The sequence below is a fragment of the Vanellus vanellus genome (genome assembly GCF_965231255.1).
Source record: "Vanellus vanellus genome assembly, chromosome: 4".
In the NCBI taxonomy this organism is placed as follows: domain Eukaryota; kingdom Metazoa; phylum Chordata; class Aves; order Charadriiformes; family Charadriidae; genus Vanellus; species Vanellus vanellus.
This window is the reverse complement of record NC_138909.1, coordinates 27,757,505-27,770,159: the sequence shown is the minus strand read 5'-3', so window position 1 is coordinate 27,770,159 and position 12,655 is coordinate 27,757,505. Positions and strand designations below refer to the sequence as shown.

Below are 12,655 nucleotides of genomic sequence, written 5' to 3'. Positions count from 1 at the left end.
CATGACAAGGGCGTGTGGACATTCACAGTAACTTTATTTCCATTTCTCACACCTGCAATGTGACCAATAACGTGGTGACAGATGAGTCTTCCTGGCATGCACTGCTTCCTATAGGAGTAAAATGTATACAATTTATGTAGCAGTCATTACCACGCTGGAAACCCACTGTAGCCCTAACACTGAACCCCTGAAACATCACGGGACAACACAGCAAGGTAAGTGACATGAATTTCCACTGTGGTTGTTTGCATACTAGCATTTCCCACAAACTGTAGAAGTTATTTACAGAAGAGCCGCACAGTAGGAGAACTCCAGCTGCACTTGCGTTTACCACCAGCTCAAAAAGAAATGCGTTTGGTGTGACTTCTACTCCTACCCTAACTCTTACTTTAGCCATTCCGCTTTCATTTGCAGTCCTCATTTCCCACCATGCCGTAATGCATTAAATACATAAAGCCACAGTCACTTAATACTAATCTTCCCAATCCTCATTCAGATTTTCTGGCATACGTGAAGTCTTGATTTAGAAGAGGAGGTCGCATCTTTCCATACTTTGCAAGACAGGCCCTTGGCACAGTCACATCGTTGGAAAATCTCCAGTCCATGGGACCCTTTCTTGCGCTGTTTGGTGCACACCTCCCCCTGACGCAACACAGGCTTGCAAATTTTGGTCCAGAAATGGCGAGCACAGCAGTGTCCCTCAATACAGTCTGATGACCGCAGGCAGGGATCGCCTTCATGTCCTAAAAAGAGCAACCAAACTATTTTACCTCATGGGAAAACGTGGACCTACAGATTCAATACAGACTGAAAAAAGAAGCTCAGAAAAAAGAAGAGATGATATTTCCATCTGTGGCTATTTGAAGGATGTAAACACAAGGGAAGATATGAATTAGGAAGGTTCAAGGGGGTAATTAATGACAGCTGCCATAAGACTTAGTAAGGAGAAATTCACCCACAGGATTGTAAGCAGAATTACAAATGCTTAATTACATGACTGTTACAAAAGGAGGATGTGTGCAATCTTGCACAACTGAAAAATGGATTTTCAGGCCACCTCTGATACAGAGAAGGCGGCAGATGCTATTTCAATCACAGGAACTGTTGGTTGATGTTACATCACTTTTTGAGTCACTCTGTGAATTCTCACCATAGACGTTCACTCCCTGTGAAATTAGTGCCTATTTCTGGTTTGCATTGCTGTACCTTAACAGCAATAACATGATTCATAACACGAAGGAACAAAGCAGTGTAGTGCAAATCTTACCTTTTATGTGCGACAGCTTGGAGCGTGGCCTCCCTAGGTTTTGCCATCCCAAATCCTTGCTAGCATAATGGCTGTTCTTTTTGTTGCGTGGCCCTTCTAGAGCAGGGATGTGAGGTGTAAGGATGCTTTCAGTTACTGGTATGCAAATGCCTGTGAGGAAAAGACAGTCAAAGATTTGAACATGAGAAAAAGCAGCCAAGAGACATATACACACCAGGATCGGGACCATGACCATGAAAGTGCTGGGGCTTGGCCTCAGTGATGCTCAGCTCTAATGACACCTGATCCCCGGCACCCAACTTCACCGCAGTTCTGCTTCACTTCCTGTCAGACAGTCTGGCCGTCACTGTGGCTTTATGGTCTGAGCACCTGGAGACTGCCTCACAGACATCCCTCTCCAGTCTCCAGAGGAGAGTATGGGAATGCAAACACTACGGTTATAACCCTCCCAAGGGAGAGAAGACCAAGTATTCATTAAGTCTTTTGCTTCCTTAAAAATACAGGTTCTGTGCAGTCTTCCAGTGAATCAAACCACACTGAATGTAGTGTTGTGATTCCAGTCAGCAGCAGCAGCAGCATTTTTGGGTTTCCCCACCCCAAAATGGGAAAAAGTCTGGTAGTACACAAACCTTAAACATAGAAATACTATTAAAGAAAAAAGTGGAGTGGAATGGAGTAGAAAATGAAGTTTTCTTGGTTTAGAAAAAGAAGCACAGCCACTGTTGCAGGGAAGATGCAGAGAAACAGATGCTATCAAAATGCTGATTTTATGGAGGAAAACCAAGAAATGACCGACGTACCATTGTTGCAGCGGTTCCCGGGGCAGCACATGCCGTCTCTGTGGCAACGCTTCTTCTTCCTCCGACACATCATGCACGCAGACGTTGCTTGATGAGGACTATGACAGTATCGCCCAACTTCGCATTCCTTATCATTGGTGCAAGGGTAGGCCTGATGGGTAAAAGAAAGGTTTACAGTGAAGCACTCCTTTGTACAAGGTGAGTATGCAGCCCAATAAAAATAAAAACAAAACCCAAACAAAAAAAAAAACACAACCCACCAACAAAACCCCCAAACAAACCAAGAAACTAAAAATTGAGGTATCAGTCACTGGGACCAGGAGATGCAGGTAGAGATGCTTCACTGCAGCCATATAGCAATCTTTAAGCTCATGCTGCTGCTGAAGATGTATCTGCTTAATGAATCGGGGAGATACAACCAGCTCCCTGGTGGTTTCATCTTTTCTTGCCTCAAACATATGTTGGCACAAGAGAACTCATATTTTTGTGGGTTCCGGCCTCTGATTCATAGACAAGAGCTTAAAACTCCCCAGTGAAGAATAAATGGAGCCATAAGACTCCTCTCAGTTCATAAAAATCCTGAAACACACCCCACCATAAGTATTGTTTTAATTTAAAGCCCAAGGAGGCATTTTGCTTTGATAGTTGTCAAACACACTGATGGATAAGTTCACTGTTCTCACAGTGAACATCTACACCACATTGGTACAAGCTCCTTTGCAATTGCACCACTCCCCACCGGCCCACACCAGTTGGACCCCTTGGAAATGAACAAACATGACTGGTCAGCTTTTTCCTTTGATAACCTTTACTTCACTCATGGGCTTAGTATACACCTTAGACTTGCCACCTGCTAAACACCACCCTAGAGTGTGCAGCATGACATACATTATAGAGCACAAACCGTCTTGCACATATAATTCCCTGCAAGCAGAGACACATGTATACTATTCTCCTATATTCGTCAAACTCAGCATTACCTTACAGGAAAACTGACTTTTAAAAAAAGGATGTGAAAGCACTGTATTCTCCCATAAAGGCAGAGAATGAAAAGTTTATTCCTACAAAAGGAAAAGACTTGATGCTTTACGGATACACAACAACACACACTGCCACATTCCAGGATCCTTTCTGCTGACTCCCACACAGCTACAACTATGCTCTCTGTCTGCATCTAATTTTACTGCCTATTAAATTAATCATAGATTTTTTTCATTCTTCAAAATTATACTTGAGGAATTTGTTTAGATAAAAAGATGAGACTAAATTTTGGGGACTTCCTGGAAAATTATGTTTACGCTTCCTCGACTAATTTTGTCCAGCATTTTAAATAACTCAAAGTACTGCTTTTACTGTTTTCAAAATGACTCTTGCAACTGATTAACCACCACAAACAAAAAGCTCAACTGACTAATTTTCAGTGCAGGCTGACTACTTTTCTAATAATATTTTAAATCAAGGCTTGATTATATTGTTCTCAGAAAAGAAAAACTTGGAGGCTGTTGAGAATTTGCTCTGCAAATTGTTCTTTTAGATGGAGAACTTCATGTTTCTCTGTCTTTGTGTCACCCTCTTGAGAATCGCAGAAGAAACAAGAGGTCTGATAATAAAGCAAGTTTCTCTAGTGCCGTTAGGGTGAGGGCGAACCATGCCATTTCCCATGTGACTTCATTAATAGTTTTCTTTGTCAAAATTTACTTCACAGTACCAAAAGTTCAGGCTGGATGTTTCCCAAGTGCTGCTGCCCCATTACTTCTGCCCTCTGAATATGCGTCTGAAGAATGATTCCAGAGTGCAGCTGTTTGGAGTAACCTGACGTATGTGTAAGTCTTTCTCCCTTAAGAATAAACATTTCCTCTTGAGTTCATCCTCGAGAGGATGAGCATCAAAGGCGGCCAGATCTTTTAGCTAGGAGTAGCAAGCACTCACCTGTTTGGTACTCTTAAGGCACAAGTGGGTTCTACCTATTCTAGCAAAGAGGAACTGAGGTGCTCGGCCCTCGATCTCATCACTCCTTTCCCTATTTTTTCCAGCAAGAAATCATTAACACTGACTTACAATTTATGATATACTGACCTTAAAAGCAAGGCTTCCCTGACTTAAATGAGACCTTACTAAACTAAGGATCTTACAATGCAGAAAAGTGATTTTATATAGACCTGTGCACGGCTATACTGAGTCTGGAAAATACTAACAATGCTAGCTGGGGGAAATGCAAATAAAAAACAGATGAACTAGCTAAAACCTGGAGATGAAGGCATTTTAGACCCTTGTCTGTCATCAAGACCTTCATAACCGCATCTTTTTTCCAATATGGGCATGTGGTATACACCTGCAACTTGTCAGCAAGAAGCCTACTTGCAGTTTTCTTTTGGTTCCTCAAATAGCTTTTAAAAAAAAGAGTTCCCCGATCCTGAATGGTGCTAATGAATGCTCTCACATACCATATCTAGTGCCTGTTTTACTTTGGGCTTTTAGGCTGAGTAACATGTAAAAGATATTTTAAGATATGCATCTAATCGCCAACTCTCAGCTCAGTCTTTAAGAATGATAAAAGTAACCAAAGACAATTTCAACATTAAAAGTTGTCAACGAAAGAGACATTCCTCAGCCTTTAGTCCGACTCTAGAGCCCCATCCTAAATAAAGTTGACACTTTTGAAATTAAAAGATAAGCCAAAACATTGACCTACCTCAGGCAAATGACAGCAGCACATCAAAAAATAATTTTGTGTTACATGTAGCTCAGACAGCAACTGGCAAGTCCATTCAAAACCCCAAAAGACCAGCTGCCAGCCAGCTATATGAAAAATGCTCTTGCAAATGCCTGATGCCATCAGTTGCCTTGATCTTTCTTCCAAAACCACCATCCATTTGATATCCTAGCTATCAATCACAGAGAGCTGGAAACAAAAATGCCTTCATAGCCTTGTGTCTGTCTCCTAGTCACTAGACATTCATTGGAATAGCTCCTGCTCTCAGCAAAGTAATTTCTATTGCTGCACAGCATTCAGTATTAAAACACAAAAATAAAACAATATAGTGTGTACATAGCCTTGGCTGACAGGAGGGAAAATAACTGTCCCAATTTTGGCAGCAGCAGAGCCAATTTATGTATAAATATGCATATATATTTTAAAATACAAGATAAAGAAAACATACTTGGAAAAGTGTACATGCTAACAATTGTCTATGCGTGAGTGAAGGTTTTCAAAATCTCCTACACCGCAGTGCCTGAAACACAGTCTCTATGTTCAGAGAATTGCAGAGAACATTTCCTATATACAACGCAAAGACACAAATCAGTCCCAGATGGAGAGAGAAAATGCAAGCTGTAAACCAGCTCTACTTCCCCAGCAATGATAACTAATTCTACAAGGCAGATCATCCCTTCACATTCTTCAGCTATACATATCATTTTCTGGTCGTAAATCTCTATCCACTAAACACAGCTTTGATATTATGGGAAACCAGATGAAACCGAGATAAAATATGTAGCACTCCCTGAAGCTGCATTTAAACAATCTTATTTAATTTTTTTAGCCCGGATTACAGGCGATCAAGTCATCCGTAGCATGACATAAACTAGATTTGCCTGTGATAATGAGTCGCATTTTCAGAATGTGTTGTCTGATTAAGAGCGCTGCTTGCTGAGATGTTTTCTCCTCAGTCATTCCAATTACTTTTCTATCCTTGAATAATGCATATCCAAAAATGTACAGCAAAGATGTACTGCATTTTTTGCAATGCTGGAGGATTCAGGCTAGATATTTAAATGGCCGCAGCTCATACTGTGCCAGGATGTCCCCTGCATCAGTCCACCGAGACTCACCTTTGCCAGCCAGGTCATAGCAACACGTAAATGTTAAACGTTTCTTTTTGAGACAGAGAATATGAATGTCCATTGCTGCCCTTCCTGAATTTACATTCAAAATGCCAAGAGCGCATGACAGAGATACTCAATGAAAACTATGCAGATAATAGAGGAGAAAAGTTGGGGGGTTGTATAGTCAAACCGGTCCTTCCAGGAGTACTACTGAGGCTCTTCTTTTTGTATTAACTTCACAGGGAGGCTTAGGAAGGGACTGACTAACCTTTGTGACTAAGTGGCTAATCCCATTCCCTTGATTTGAGGAGCATGCAGGAGTGAGGTTTATTTCTACCTTTGTCTCCCCCTTTCGGCAGAGGAGATCTAACAGCACCTTTTCTTGGTGCAATGAAGTTTTCTTGATATTTTTGCTGGAGTCATTTACTGTCCCGCATATTTCATGTGGCCATCCTGAACCACAAGCTGGAGCAACACTAACTGGTGGGATTGTCGTGTTATGGAGTCAGTCAGTCCGAGTCTCTCTGTCTGGCACTATAAAACGTAATGGAGAAGCACTCCAGGGGGAGAGTAATAAACACAGACGCTGTAATGTGCTGAAGGGTGAGTGAGCAGACTGATCGCAGACACGCTTTATTGAGCTTTGGGAGATAAGGGCTTGAATTTCAGCATGGCCTCCAGCAAATATTTGAAGACAATATTCCCAGCCAGTGTCTTAGTCACCAGGCTCTCGTTTGCTCATATTATGATGTCGCGTTTGTTTTTATGCTGAAGCTACTCCACACTGTACTAGCTAACTATGTCAGAAAAAGGCAGGAAGAGCCACTGGCATATTTTACCTAGGCTGTGTCATCACTTATCCAGCACAAGCAGTCCGAGACGCTGCTGTCTTCAGACCCACCTTCAACGCTGAGAGGAGCTGTGCCTAAATAAGTGATTTGGTGGAACTGATATCAGTAGTGACTGTCCCAGAAGCAGTGCACTAAAGTCCAAGTCCAGAGTTGGTCCTGGCAGGAGATCATGGCTACTACCACTCCCAGCAGAAGAAACAGCATGGAGGTTATTCATTACCCTTTTACTGTGGATGGTGAGCAGCACTCAAGACATGAACTAAAGTCTAATGTACCACATAACTGACAGTATCATGGCGGTTACTGTACTGGACACACGGCCAGCTTCTGACTCGTACAATCATCCTGTGATGGTACTGGGGACTGAGCTGAAGAACAGGAGAAAAGTCACAGACAGTTGTACAGCTGGAAAGTAAGAGTACTGTAGAGCTATCCAGGTCAATCCTTCATCACTCTCTCACCTGGCACAGAGGCAGTAGCTATTGCAAAGGTGAAACGAGTGGCTTAAGAAAATGGACACATAGATTATCCCAGGAATGGTCGTGCTTCCTAGGTACCAGTGTGTTAGAAATCAAATTTAGGCTACTGCTCACACTCTTGCACATACAGAATCCCTGATTATTAATACCCTACACAAACACCTGTGCCACTAGGTTATGCTATCTCATCCAGCAGAAATGTCTTTTTCTGCTGTCAACAGACTTCTCTTTTATATCACACCTATATAATCTTTTATATTCACACCATGCCTGTGGGACAGCTTACAGCAAATTAACTGGTACTGCAACTCAGTTTATTACTCACTTGTTACTTACGGAAAAATAGATTATTTTCTCTATTTCAATTAATTATACTTTTGTAAATTTTAAAATAATGTCTGTAAAGTAGATGGAAGCTGGCCTCTCTACAGCCAGTGTGCTAACTAGATGACCAAAACTGGCCTGAACTATAGGCAAGAGAACAGTTTCCACCCTCCGCATAAGAGATGAACAATAGAGCTTGTTTGCCCTTTAGTCTCGGAACTGTGCATATTGCTTAATATTCCACAGCCATCAGGCACAATGAAGCAACCAACTGGCTCATCACGGTGAGAGCCTCTCCTTCCTGTCCTACTTTGGACAGGACAGAGCTATCTTACTGAGCGAGAACTTGGTCCCCATAGAGCAAACATATGAAGTAGCCACAGGGGTGCCGAGTCTGCTCTTGCTTTTCTCTCGCTCTCTGAAGAATTAGTTAATCCAATGTAAAAGCATGCCAATAAATTAGGAAATGCAAGCATATGCTTTAACCAAATAGCCTGCTGTCAAGACTAATTAGAAAGAATGCAAGTCATTGTTTGGCTCCTTGGTTGGGCCTGATTCTGAGTTGGGATCTCAAATTTGTTTTGGCTTTTAGCTGATCAACATTGGTGGGACAGTTGCATGCAACATGTGGTCTGTAGAGCTAGATGAATACACCACACATGGGATTTGTCCCACCCACCTCTTTTGAGATAGAATGAAGATCCTCTCTATGAAAGTCAAGAAGAAGACCTAACATGATCTCACAGGACACAAACCTTTGTAACAATGGAAATAAGAGCTCTTCATTCAGAACCACATAAATGTGATAAAGCTAAATGGAGGGGGGAAAGGAGGAAGTCAAAGCTTTTTAACAAACAAACAAACCCTGAACTCTTCATGGGTCGTATTTTTCCCCGCAAGGCAATTAAACTACTTTTTGATAGCATCTCAAGTGTATTCAGACAAATTCATGTTTAACTGACAAACTTCGACCTAGCTTTCTCTTAGCTGTTAAGCAAACATGTAAATTAAGATGTGGATGGGAAATGACCCTCATTTACTATTATTTTGTTTTTAATCCCAAGTGAGAAAAGAGTTTATCAGCAGCCATCTGGAGCAATGCAGTTTTCCCACAGCCCTGCTGATGTTGCTTTTTTCTATTCTTAGCTCAACACAAGCATAGATGATAGCGAGGGATCTCACTGTGCACAAGCAGAAAGCCATGGCTAATTTATCCCACGGAGGAAATCATGCTGTGCTCTCAGACAGCTCCAGACATGGATCCTGTCTCAGACTGATCTCACCAGAAACTCTCAACTCTCAGTGACTGCTGTGGCACAGACCACTCCTGAAAGCAAAACTCACAGTAGTTGCAATGAAACAGATTTACTCCATTCAGTTGCCATGACAAGTTTAATGATTCAATTTTTCTCACCAAGCCTCCTTCTTGTCTCTGACCCACTTGTCTGCCAGACCGAGAGAGTAAAGCACTGTATTCCGCCTCTAGATTAAGCACAGGCACTTTCTTCTAGCAATAACTTATTTTTAACTCTTCAGCTTAAAACAACACTGCTGTTCATGAGGTCTGATTCACAGTGCTACATCGTGGAGATGTATACTGCAACCTCCAAAGATCATTCTTTCAAACTGTGTGGCTAACGGCCCCAGAAGCCTGCATTATTAAGACAATAAATATTCATGTTTCAAAGTAATACTCAATCCACTGCTAGACCACCAGGGAAAGAACATTTCTAAAACATGCAGTAGTCCAGCTCTCATGATTCACTAGAGCCAAAGAAAACTCAGATCTTAAAAACCAAAAAACAAACCTCACTGAGGTCCCTCTGAACTGACAAGGCTGCAGGACTCATGTGGTTCCTGACTCCATCTTTCCTCTTCCCAACAAAAATGTCACGGAAAACAACTTCCCATTCTGCAAGCGGCAGGCAGTTGCATGGGGAGCTGTGCTTAGGGCGAGCATGGAGCTGTATCTGGCAGAAAGAGAGTCAAACACCTTAAAATAAACACGGGAGCTGTGCTGCCCTGTTGCATACAGAGCTAGCCAGTGCGAGTGGTGACTCTTCCAGTAGAGAGAGAAAACCTCCAAAGACTTTTCCCGTCTGAAATCTCATTCATATTGTGACCCTATGTGATCTCCTGGCCCACATGGTGGATTTCAACGAGCATTTCAGGTCTACAGCAGAACCTCTTATTCAACAGCTTACAATTCAACACCTTTTCTTACAGAAGTACCTATATTTTGTGTCCTACTGGCAGGAGGTAGCATCTGTTTAAAGCTGACTTTGGCTGCAGGAGGACACACAGATAGGGTAATCTGAAAGACTGCAAGTGGGTCAATTAAATTCCTGGATATTATATTATCTGAATTAAATTGGCCTTTGTTTAGCGCATTTTATATGTGTTATGAAAGTATAAACTCAAAAGTTTAAGGCACTTAAAGTAATCCACCTTACAAGTTTATTCAACTTGATTCACCTTCAACTCCTCGCCTAGGCAAAACCTGGAATGAGTTATATTTCCAAAGGACTTAAAGGGCAGCACGCTATGCCCTAAATATGCACAGATGTATGTTGTTTACACCACAGAACAGCATAAAACTATCACCAAGATGCAGCATATATATTGTAGTTCCCAAGGCCACACAGCTATGGGTCTTCCTGTTCTATCACACATTTAAGGCCAGTTATCAACCTCAGATCCATATTGGTGTCACTGCTGAATCCTGCCATTTCAAAGGAAGCATACCGTGCTTCCCACCCCACGCACACCGTGCATACACAGGTGCTCAAGTTTTCCCTCCCTACTGCGTACCGTGACCATGGGATTACATGGCAGTGCTTCCTTCTTTGGAAAGACCATGAGCCTCCTACACTGCTTGATTTTGAAGGAAGCTTCCTGCTCTACAGAACTGGCACCTTACATAAGACACGATTAAAGAAGGTTCAGAAGTTTGGGGTACAGTCAGTTTGGCCCCAACTTTTATGGACTTTGTCTCAACGCATAGGGTTCATATTGTCTGGTGAACTACCAGCAGCGGCATTACAACAGAGAGCTTCAAAACAATGTTAGGTAATCTTTGAAGTCAACAATGTAGTACTAAATCAATGTGACAGGAAGCCTCTAGGTCTTGATTTTATGTCATTTTTGAATGCATCACCAAAGACTGCTCGAAGAATAAAGGTTTGTTAACGCGCACTTTGTTCTATGTCCAGCCTTTCCAGCAGACTCTTCTTGCCCTTTTATCTCTGCCTTTTCCCCACCCCTTTTCTGATGGTTTTGCTTTTTAGTTTTGTCTCTAATTGGCTATTTATCATCTGTTCCAGAGTAAGATTCTTCTGGCTTTTTGATCAACGTGTTTACTGCAATGGATGAACAGTGGGTTGCCAAAACCAGTTTCTCTCTGGATCTATTAACTCTAGAAGTATGGAGTATTTTATTAATCTAAGAATACTGTCCAGATGGAAACCGCTAGCAGATCCTATGGCTCACAAAGCAGTAAGCATTAAACCACAGGTAGATACTCACATACTGCTGTTGGGAGTAGAGTAACACTGCTGAGAACTGGCAGTAAGTTACTGTTCTAACACCTGGGTCTGAACACACCCAAATCATGACGCACTTTCAAGGTGGAGCTTTTATTGGCAACCATCTCTGCAACCATGTATTCACAGCACGAAAAGTGAGATGACAGCTTTACCTTCTGTAGTATAGCTACTAAGGCAATAAACTTCCTTCGCTTTTAAGCATTCACAAAATCTAGAAAAAGCAAGGGAGAAACCCTGTTTTACTGAAGTCTGCGCAAAAACTCCCTTTGTCCGCTACAGCGCCTGGAGAGAGAACGCTTCCACATTATAAACATTTGTGCAACGTCTGCAGTCCTCACCCTGGAAATGACTCTTAGGTATTCCTTGCAGAATACGCTTTGCGTTGCAGAATGCAAAGCATTTAAGACACTAGTTTTCAAAATGCAGTTTCTCTGGCCCTCATGTTTAAAAGGACAGCCCTGAAAACATGAGTTCGTGTCAGCTCCAGAGACAGCCAGATGCCATATGTCTGAGAAGGATGAACCACAGTCTCCATCTCAGCAGACCACTGACTGCAATCTAACATTGTTACCAAATGTCAGCATTATTGTTTGTCTCCCTGATGGTCACTTATGTGAGAACACCTGGCTCATACGCCTCTTTCAATCCCCAGTTTTTTCTCTACTCATTAGAAACCACCACTGTCATCTGATATTCAAAACACCTTCCCTCTTTTCCTGCTCCACATGAGCCCCTCTGCAACGTGATGGCTGCGACTGATCCATTGCAAGGGGAACTGAGAGGGACCAAGTCCTTTGAACTCCAAAGCACATTAAAATTGGACATCAAAAATCAGTCAGCCCAGCTTTAATATCAGAACAAACAAACAACGCTGGGACACCTACGCCAGCTTCCAGTCTCATGCACTACAGAATTCAGAGATGCGGCCACAGACGTTCGTGAGTTTTTTGTTTGTTTTTTTTTTTTTTTTCCTTAAGAGGGGGGGGAGGATGATATTTCTTCACTTCTTACATTTGTTCTGCATGAGTGAGACTGAGAAACAGGACTAGTCAATAATGTAACTTGGGGCTTTCCCCTTCATAACAACAGGCAGAATTACAATACAAGAGTGTGGCTCCTCTCCTGACTCATTCTAGGAGCAGCTATGCTTGTACGAGGAGCCAGCAGCGCTCATGCAGTGGGACTACCTGCAAAAGAGCAGCTGTCCTGGGAAAGGGCTTGATCACAGCCCCCTGAGGGCACAGGCAACCTCTGTGAAGTGGTTAGACTCATATTGCTGTTCAGCTGACTCCTCAGTAAAAGGAAGAAATATAACACTGGGCTATTAAGGCAAATTATCACACTTTACTGAAAGGAGGCCAAAGATGGCAGAAAAGGAAAGGACACCTAACAGCATCATTAAAAAAATCACTGTACTCTTATTACAGGCTTAAGTTAGAGCTGCCTACCCAACTTCAGCCTGTGGTAAATAACCTAGCAATCAAGGTTTCAACACTATTTACCCTTTCTTCCCTTTTTTTTTTAAATGCTCCTGGTTAATTTTGCACAAACAAGAAAACAGGAA

The 12,655-nt window shown here is 42.2% G+C and overlaps 1 protein-coding gene across 1 annotated transcript in view; it reads right to left on the bottom strand.

Moving 5' to 3' along the window:
• Nucleotides 1-492: 492 nt before the first annotated feature.
• The window catches only part of DKK2 (dickkopf WNT signaling pathway inhibitor 2), a gene marked incomplete at its 3' end in the record, with an annotated part of 42,418 nt that continues 30,255 nt past the window's right edge, over nucleotides 493-12,655 (bottom strand). Inside the window, exons 2-4 of the mRNA XM_082482878.1 lie at nucleotides 2,068-2,218; nucleotides 1,268-1,417; nucleotides 493-743 (exon numbers count right to left, since the gene is read on the bottom strand). Of these exons, the coding sequence (XP_082339004.1) occupies nucleotides 493-743; nucleotides 1,268-1,417; nucleotides 2,068-2,218 (552 nt within the window). The remainder of the gene's footprint in view (nucleotides 744-1,267; nucleotides 1,418-2,067; nucleotides 2,219-12,655) is intronic.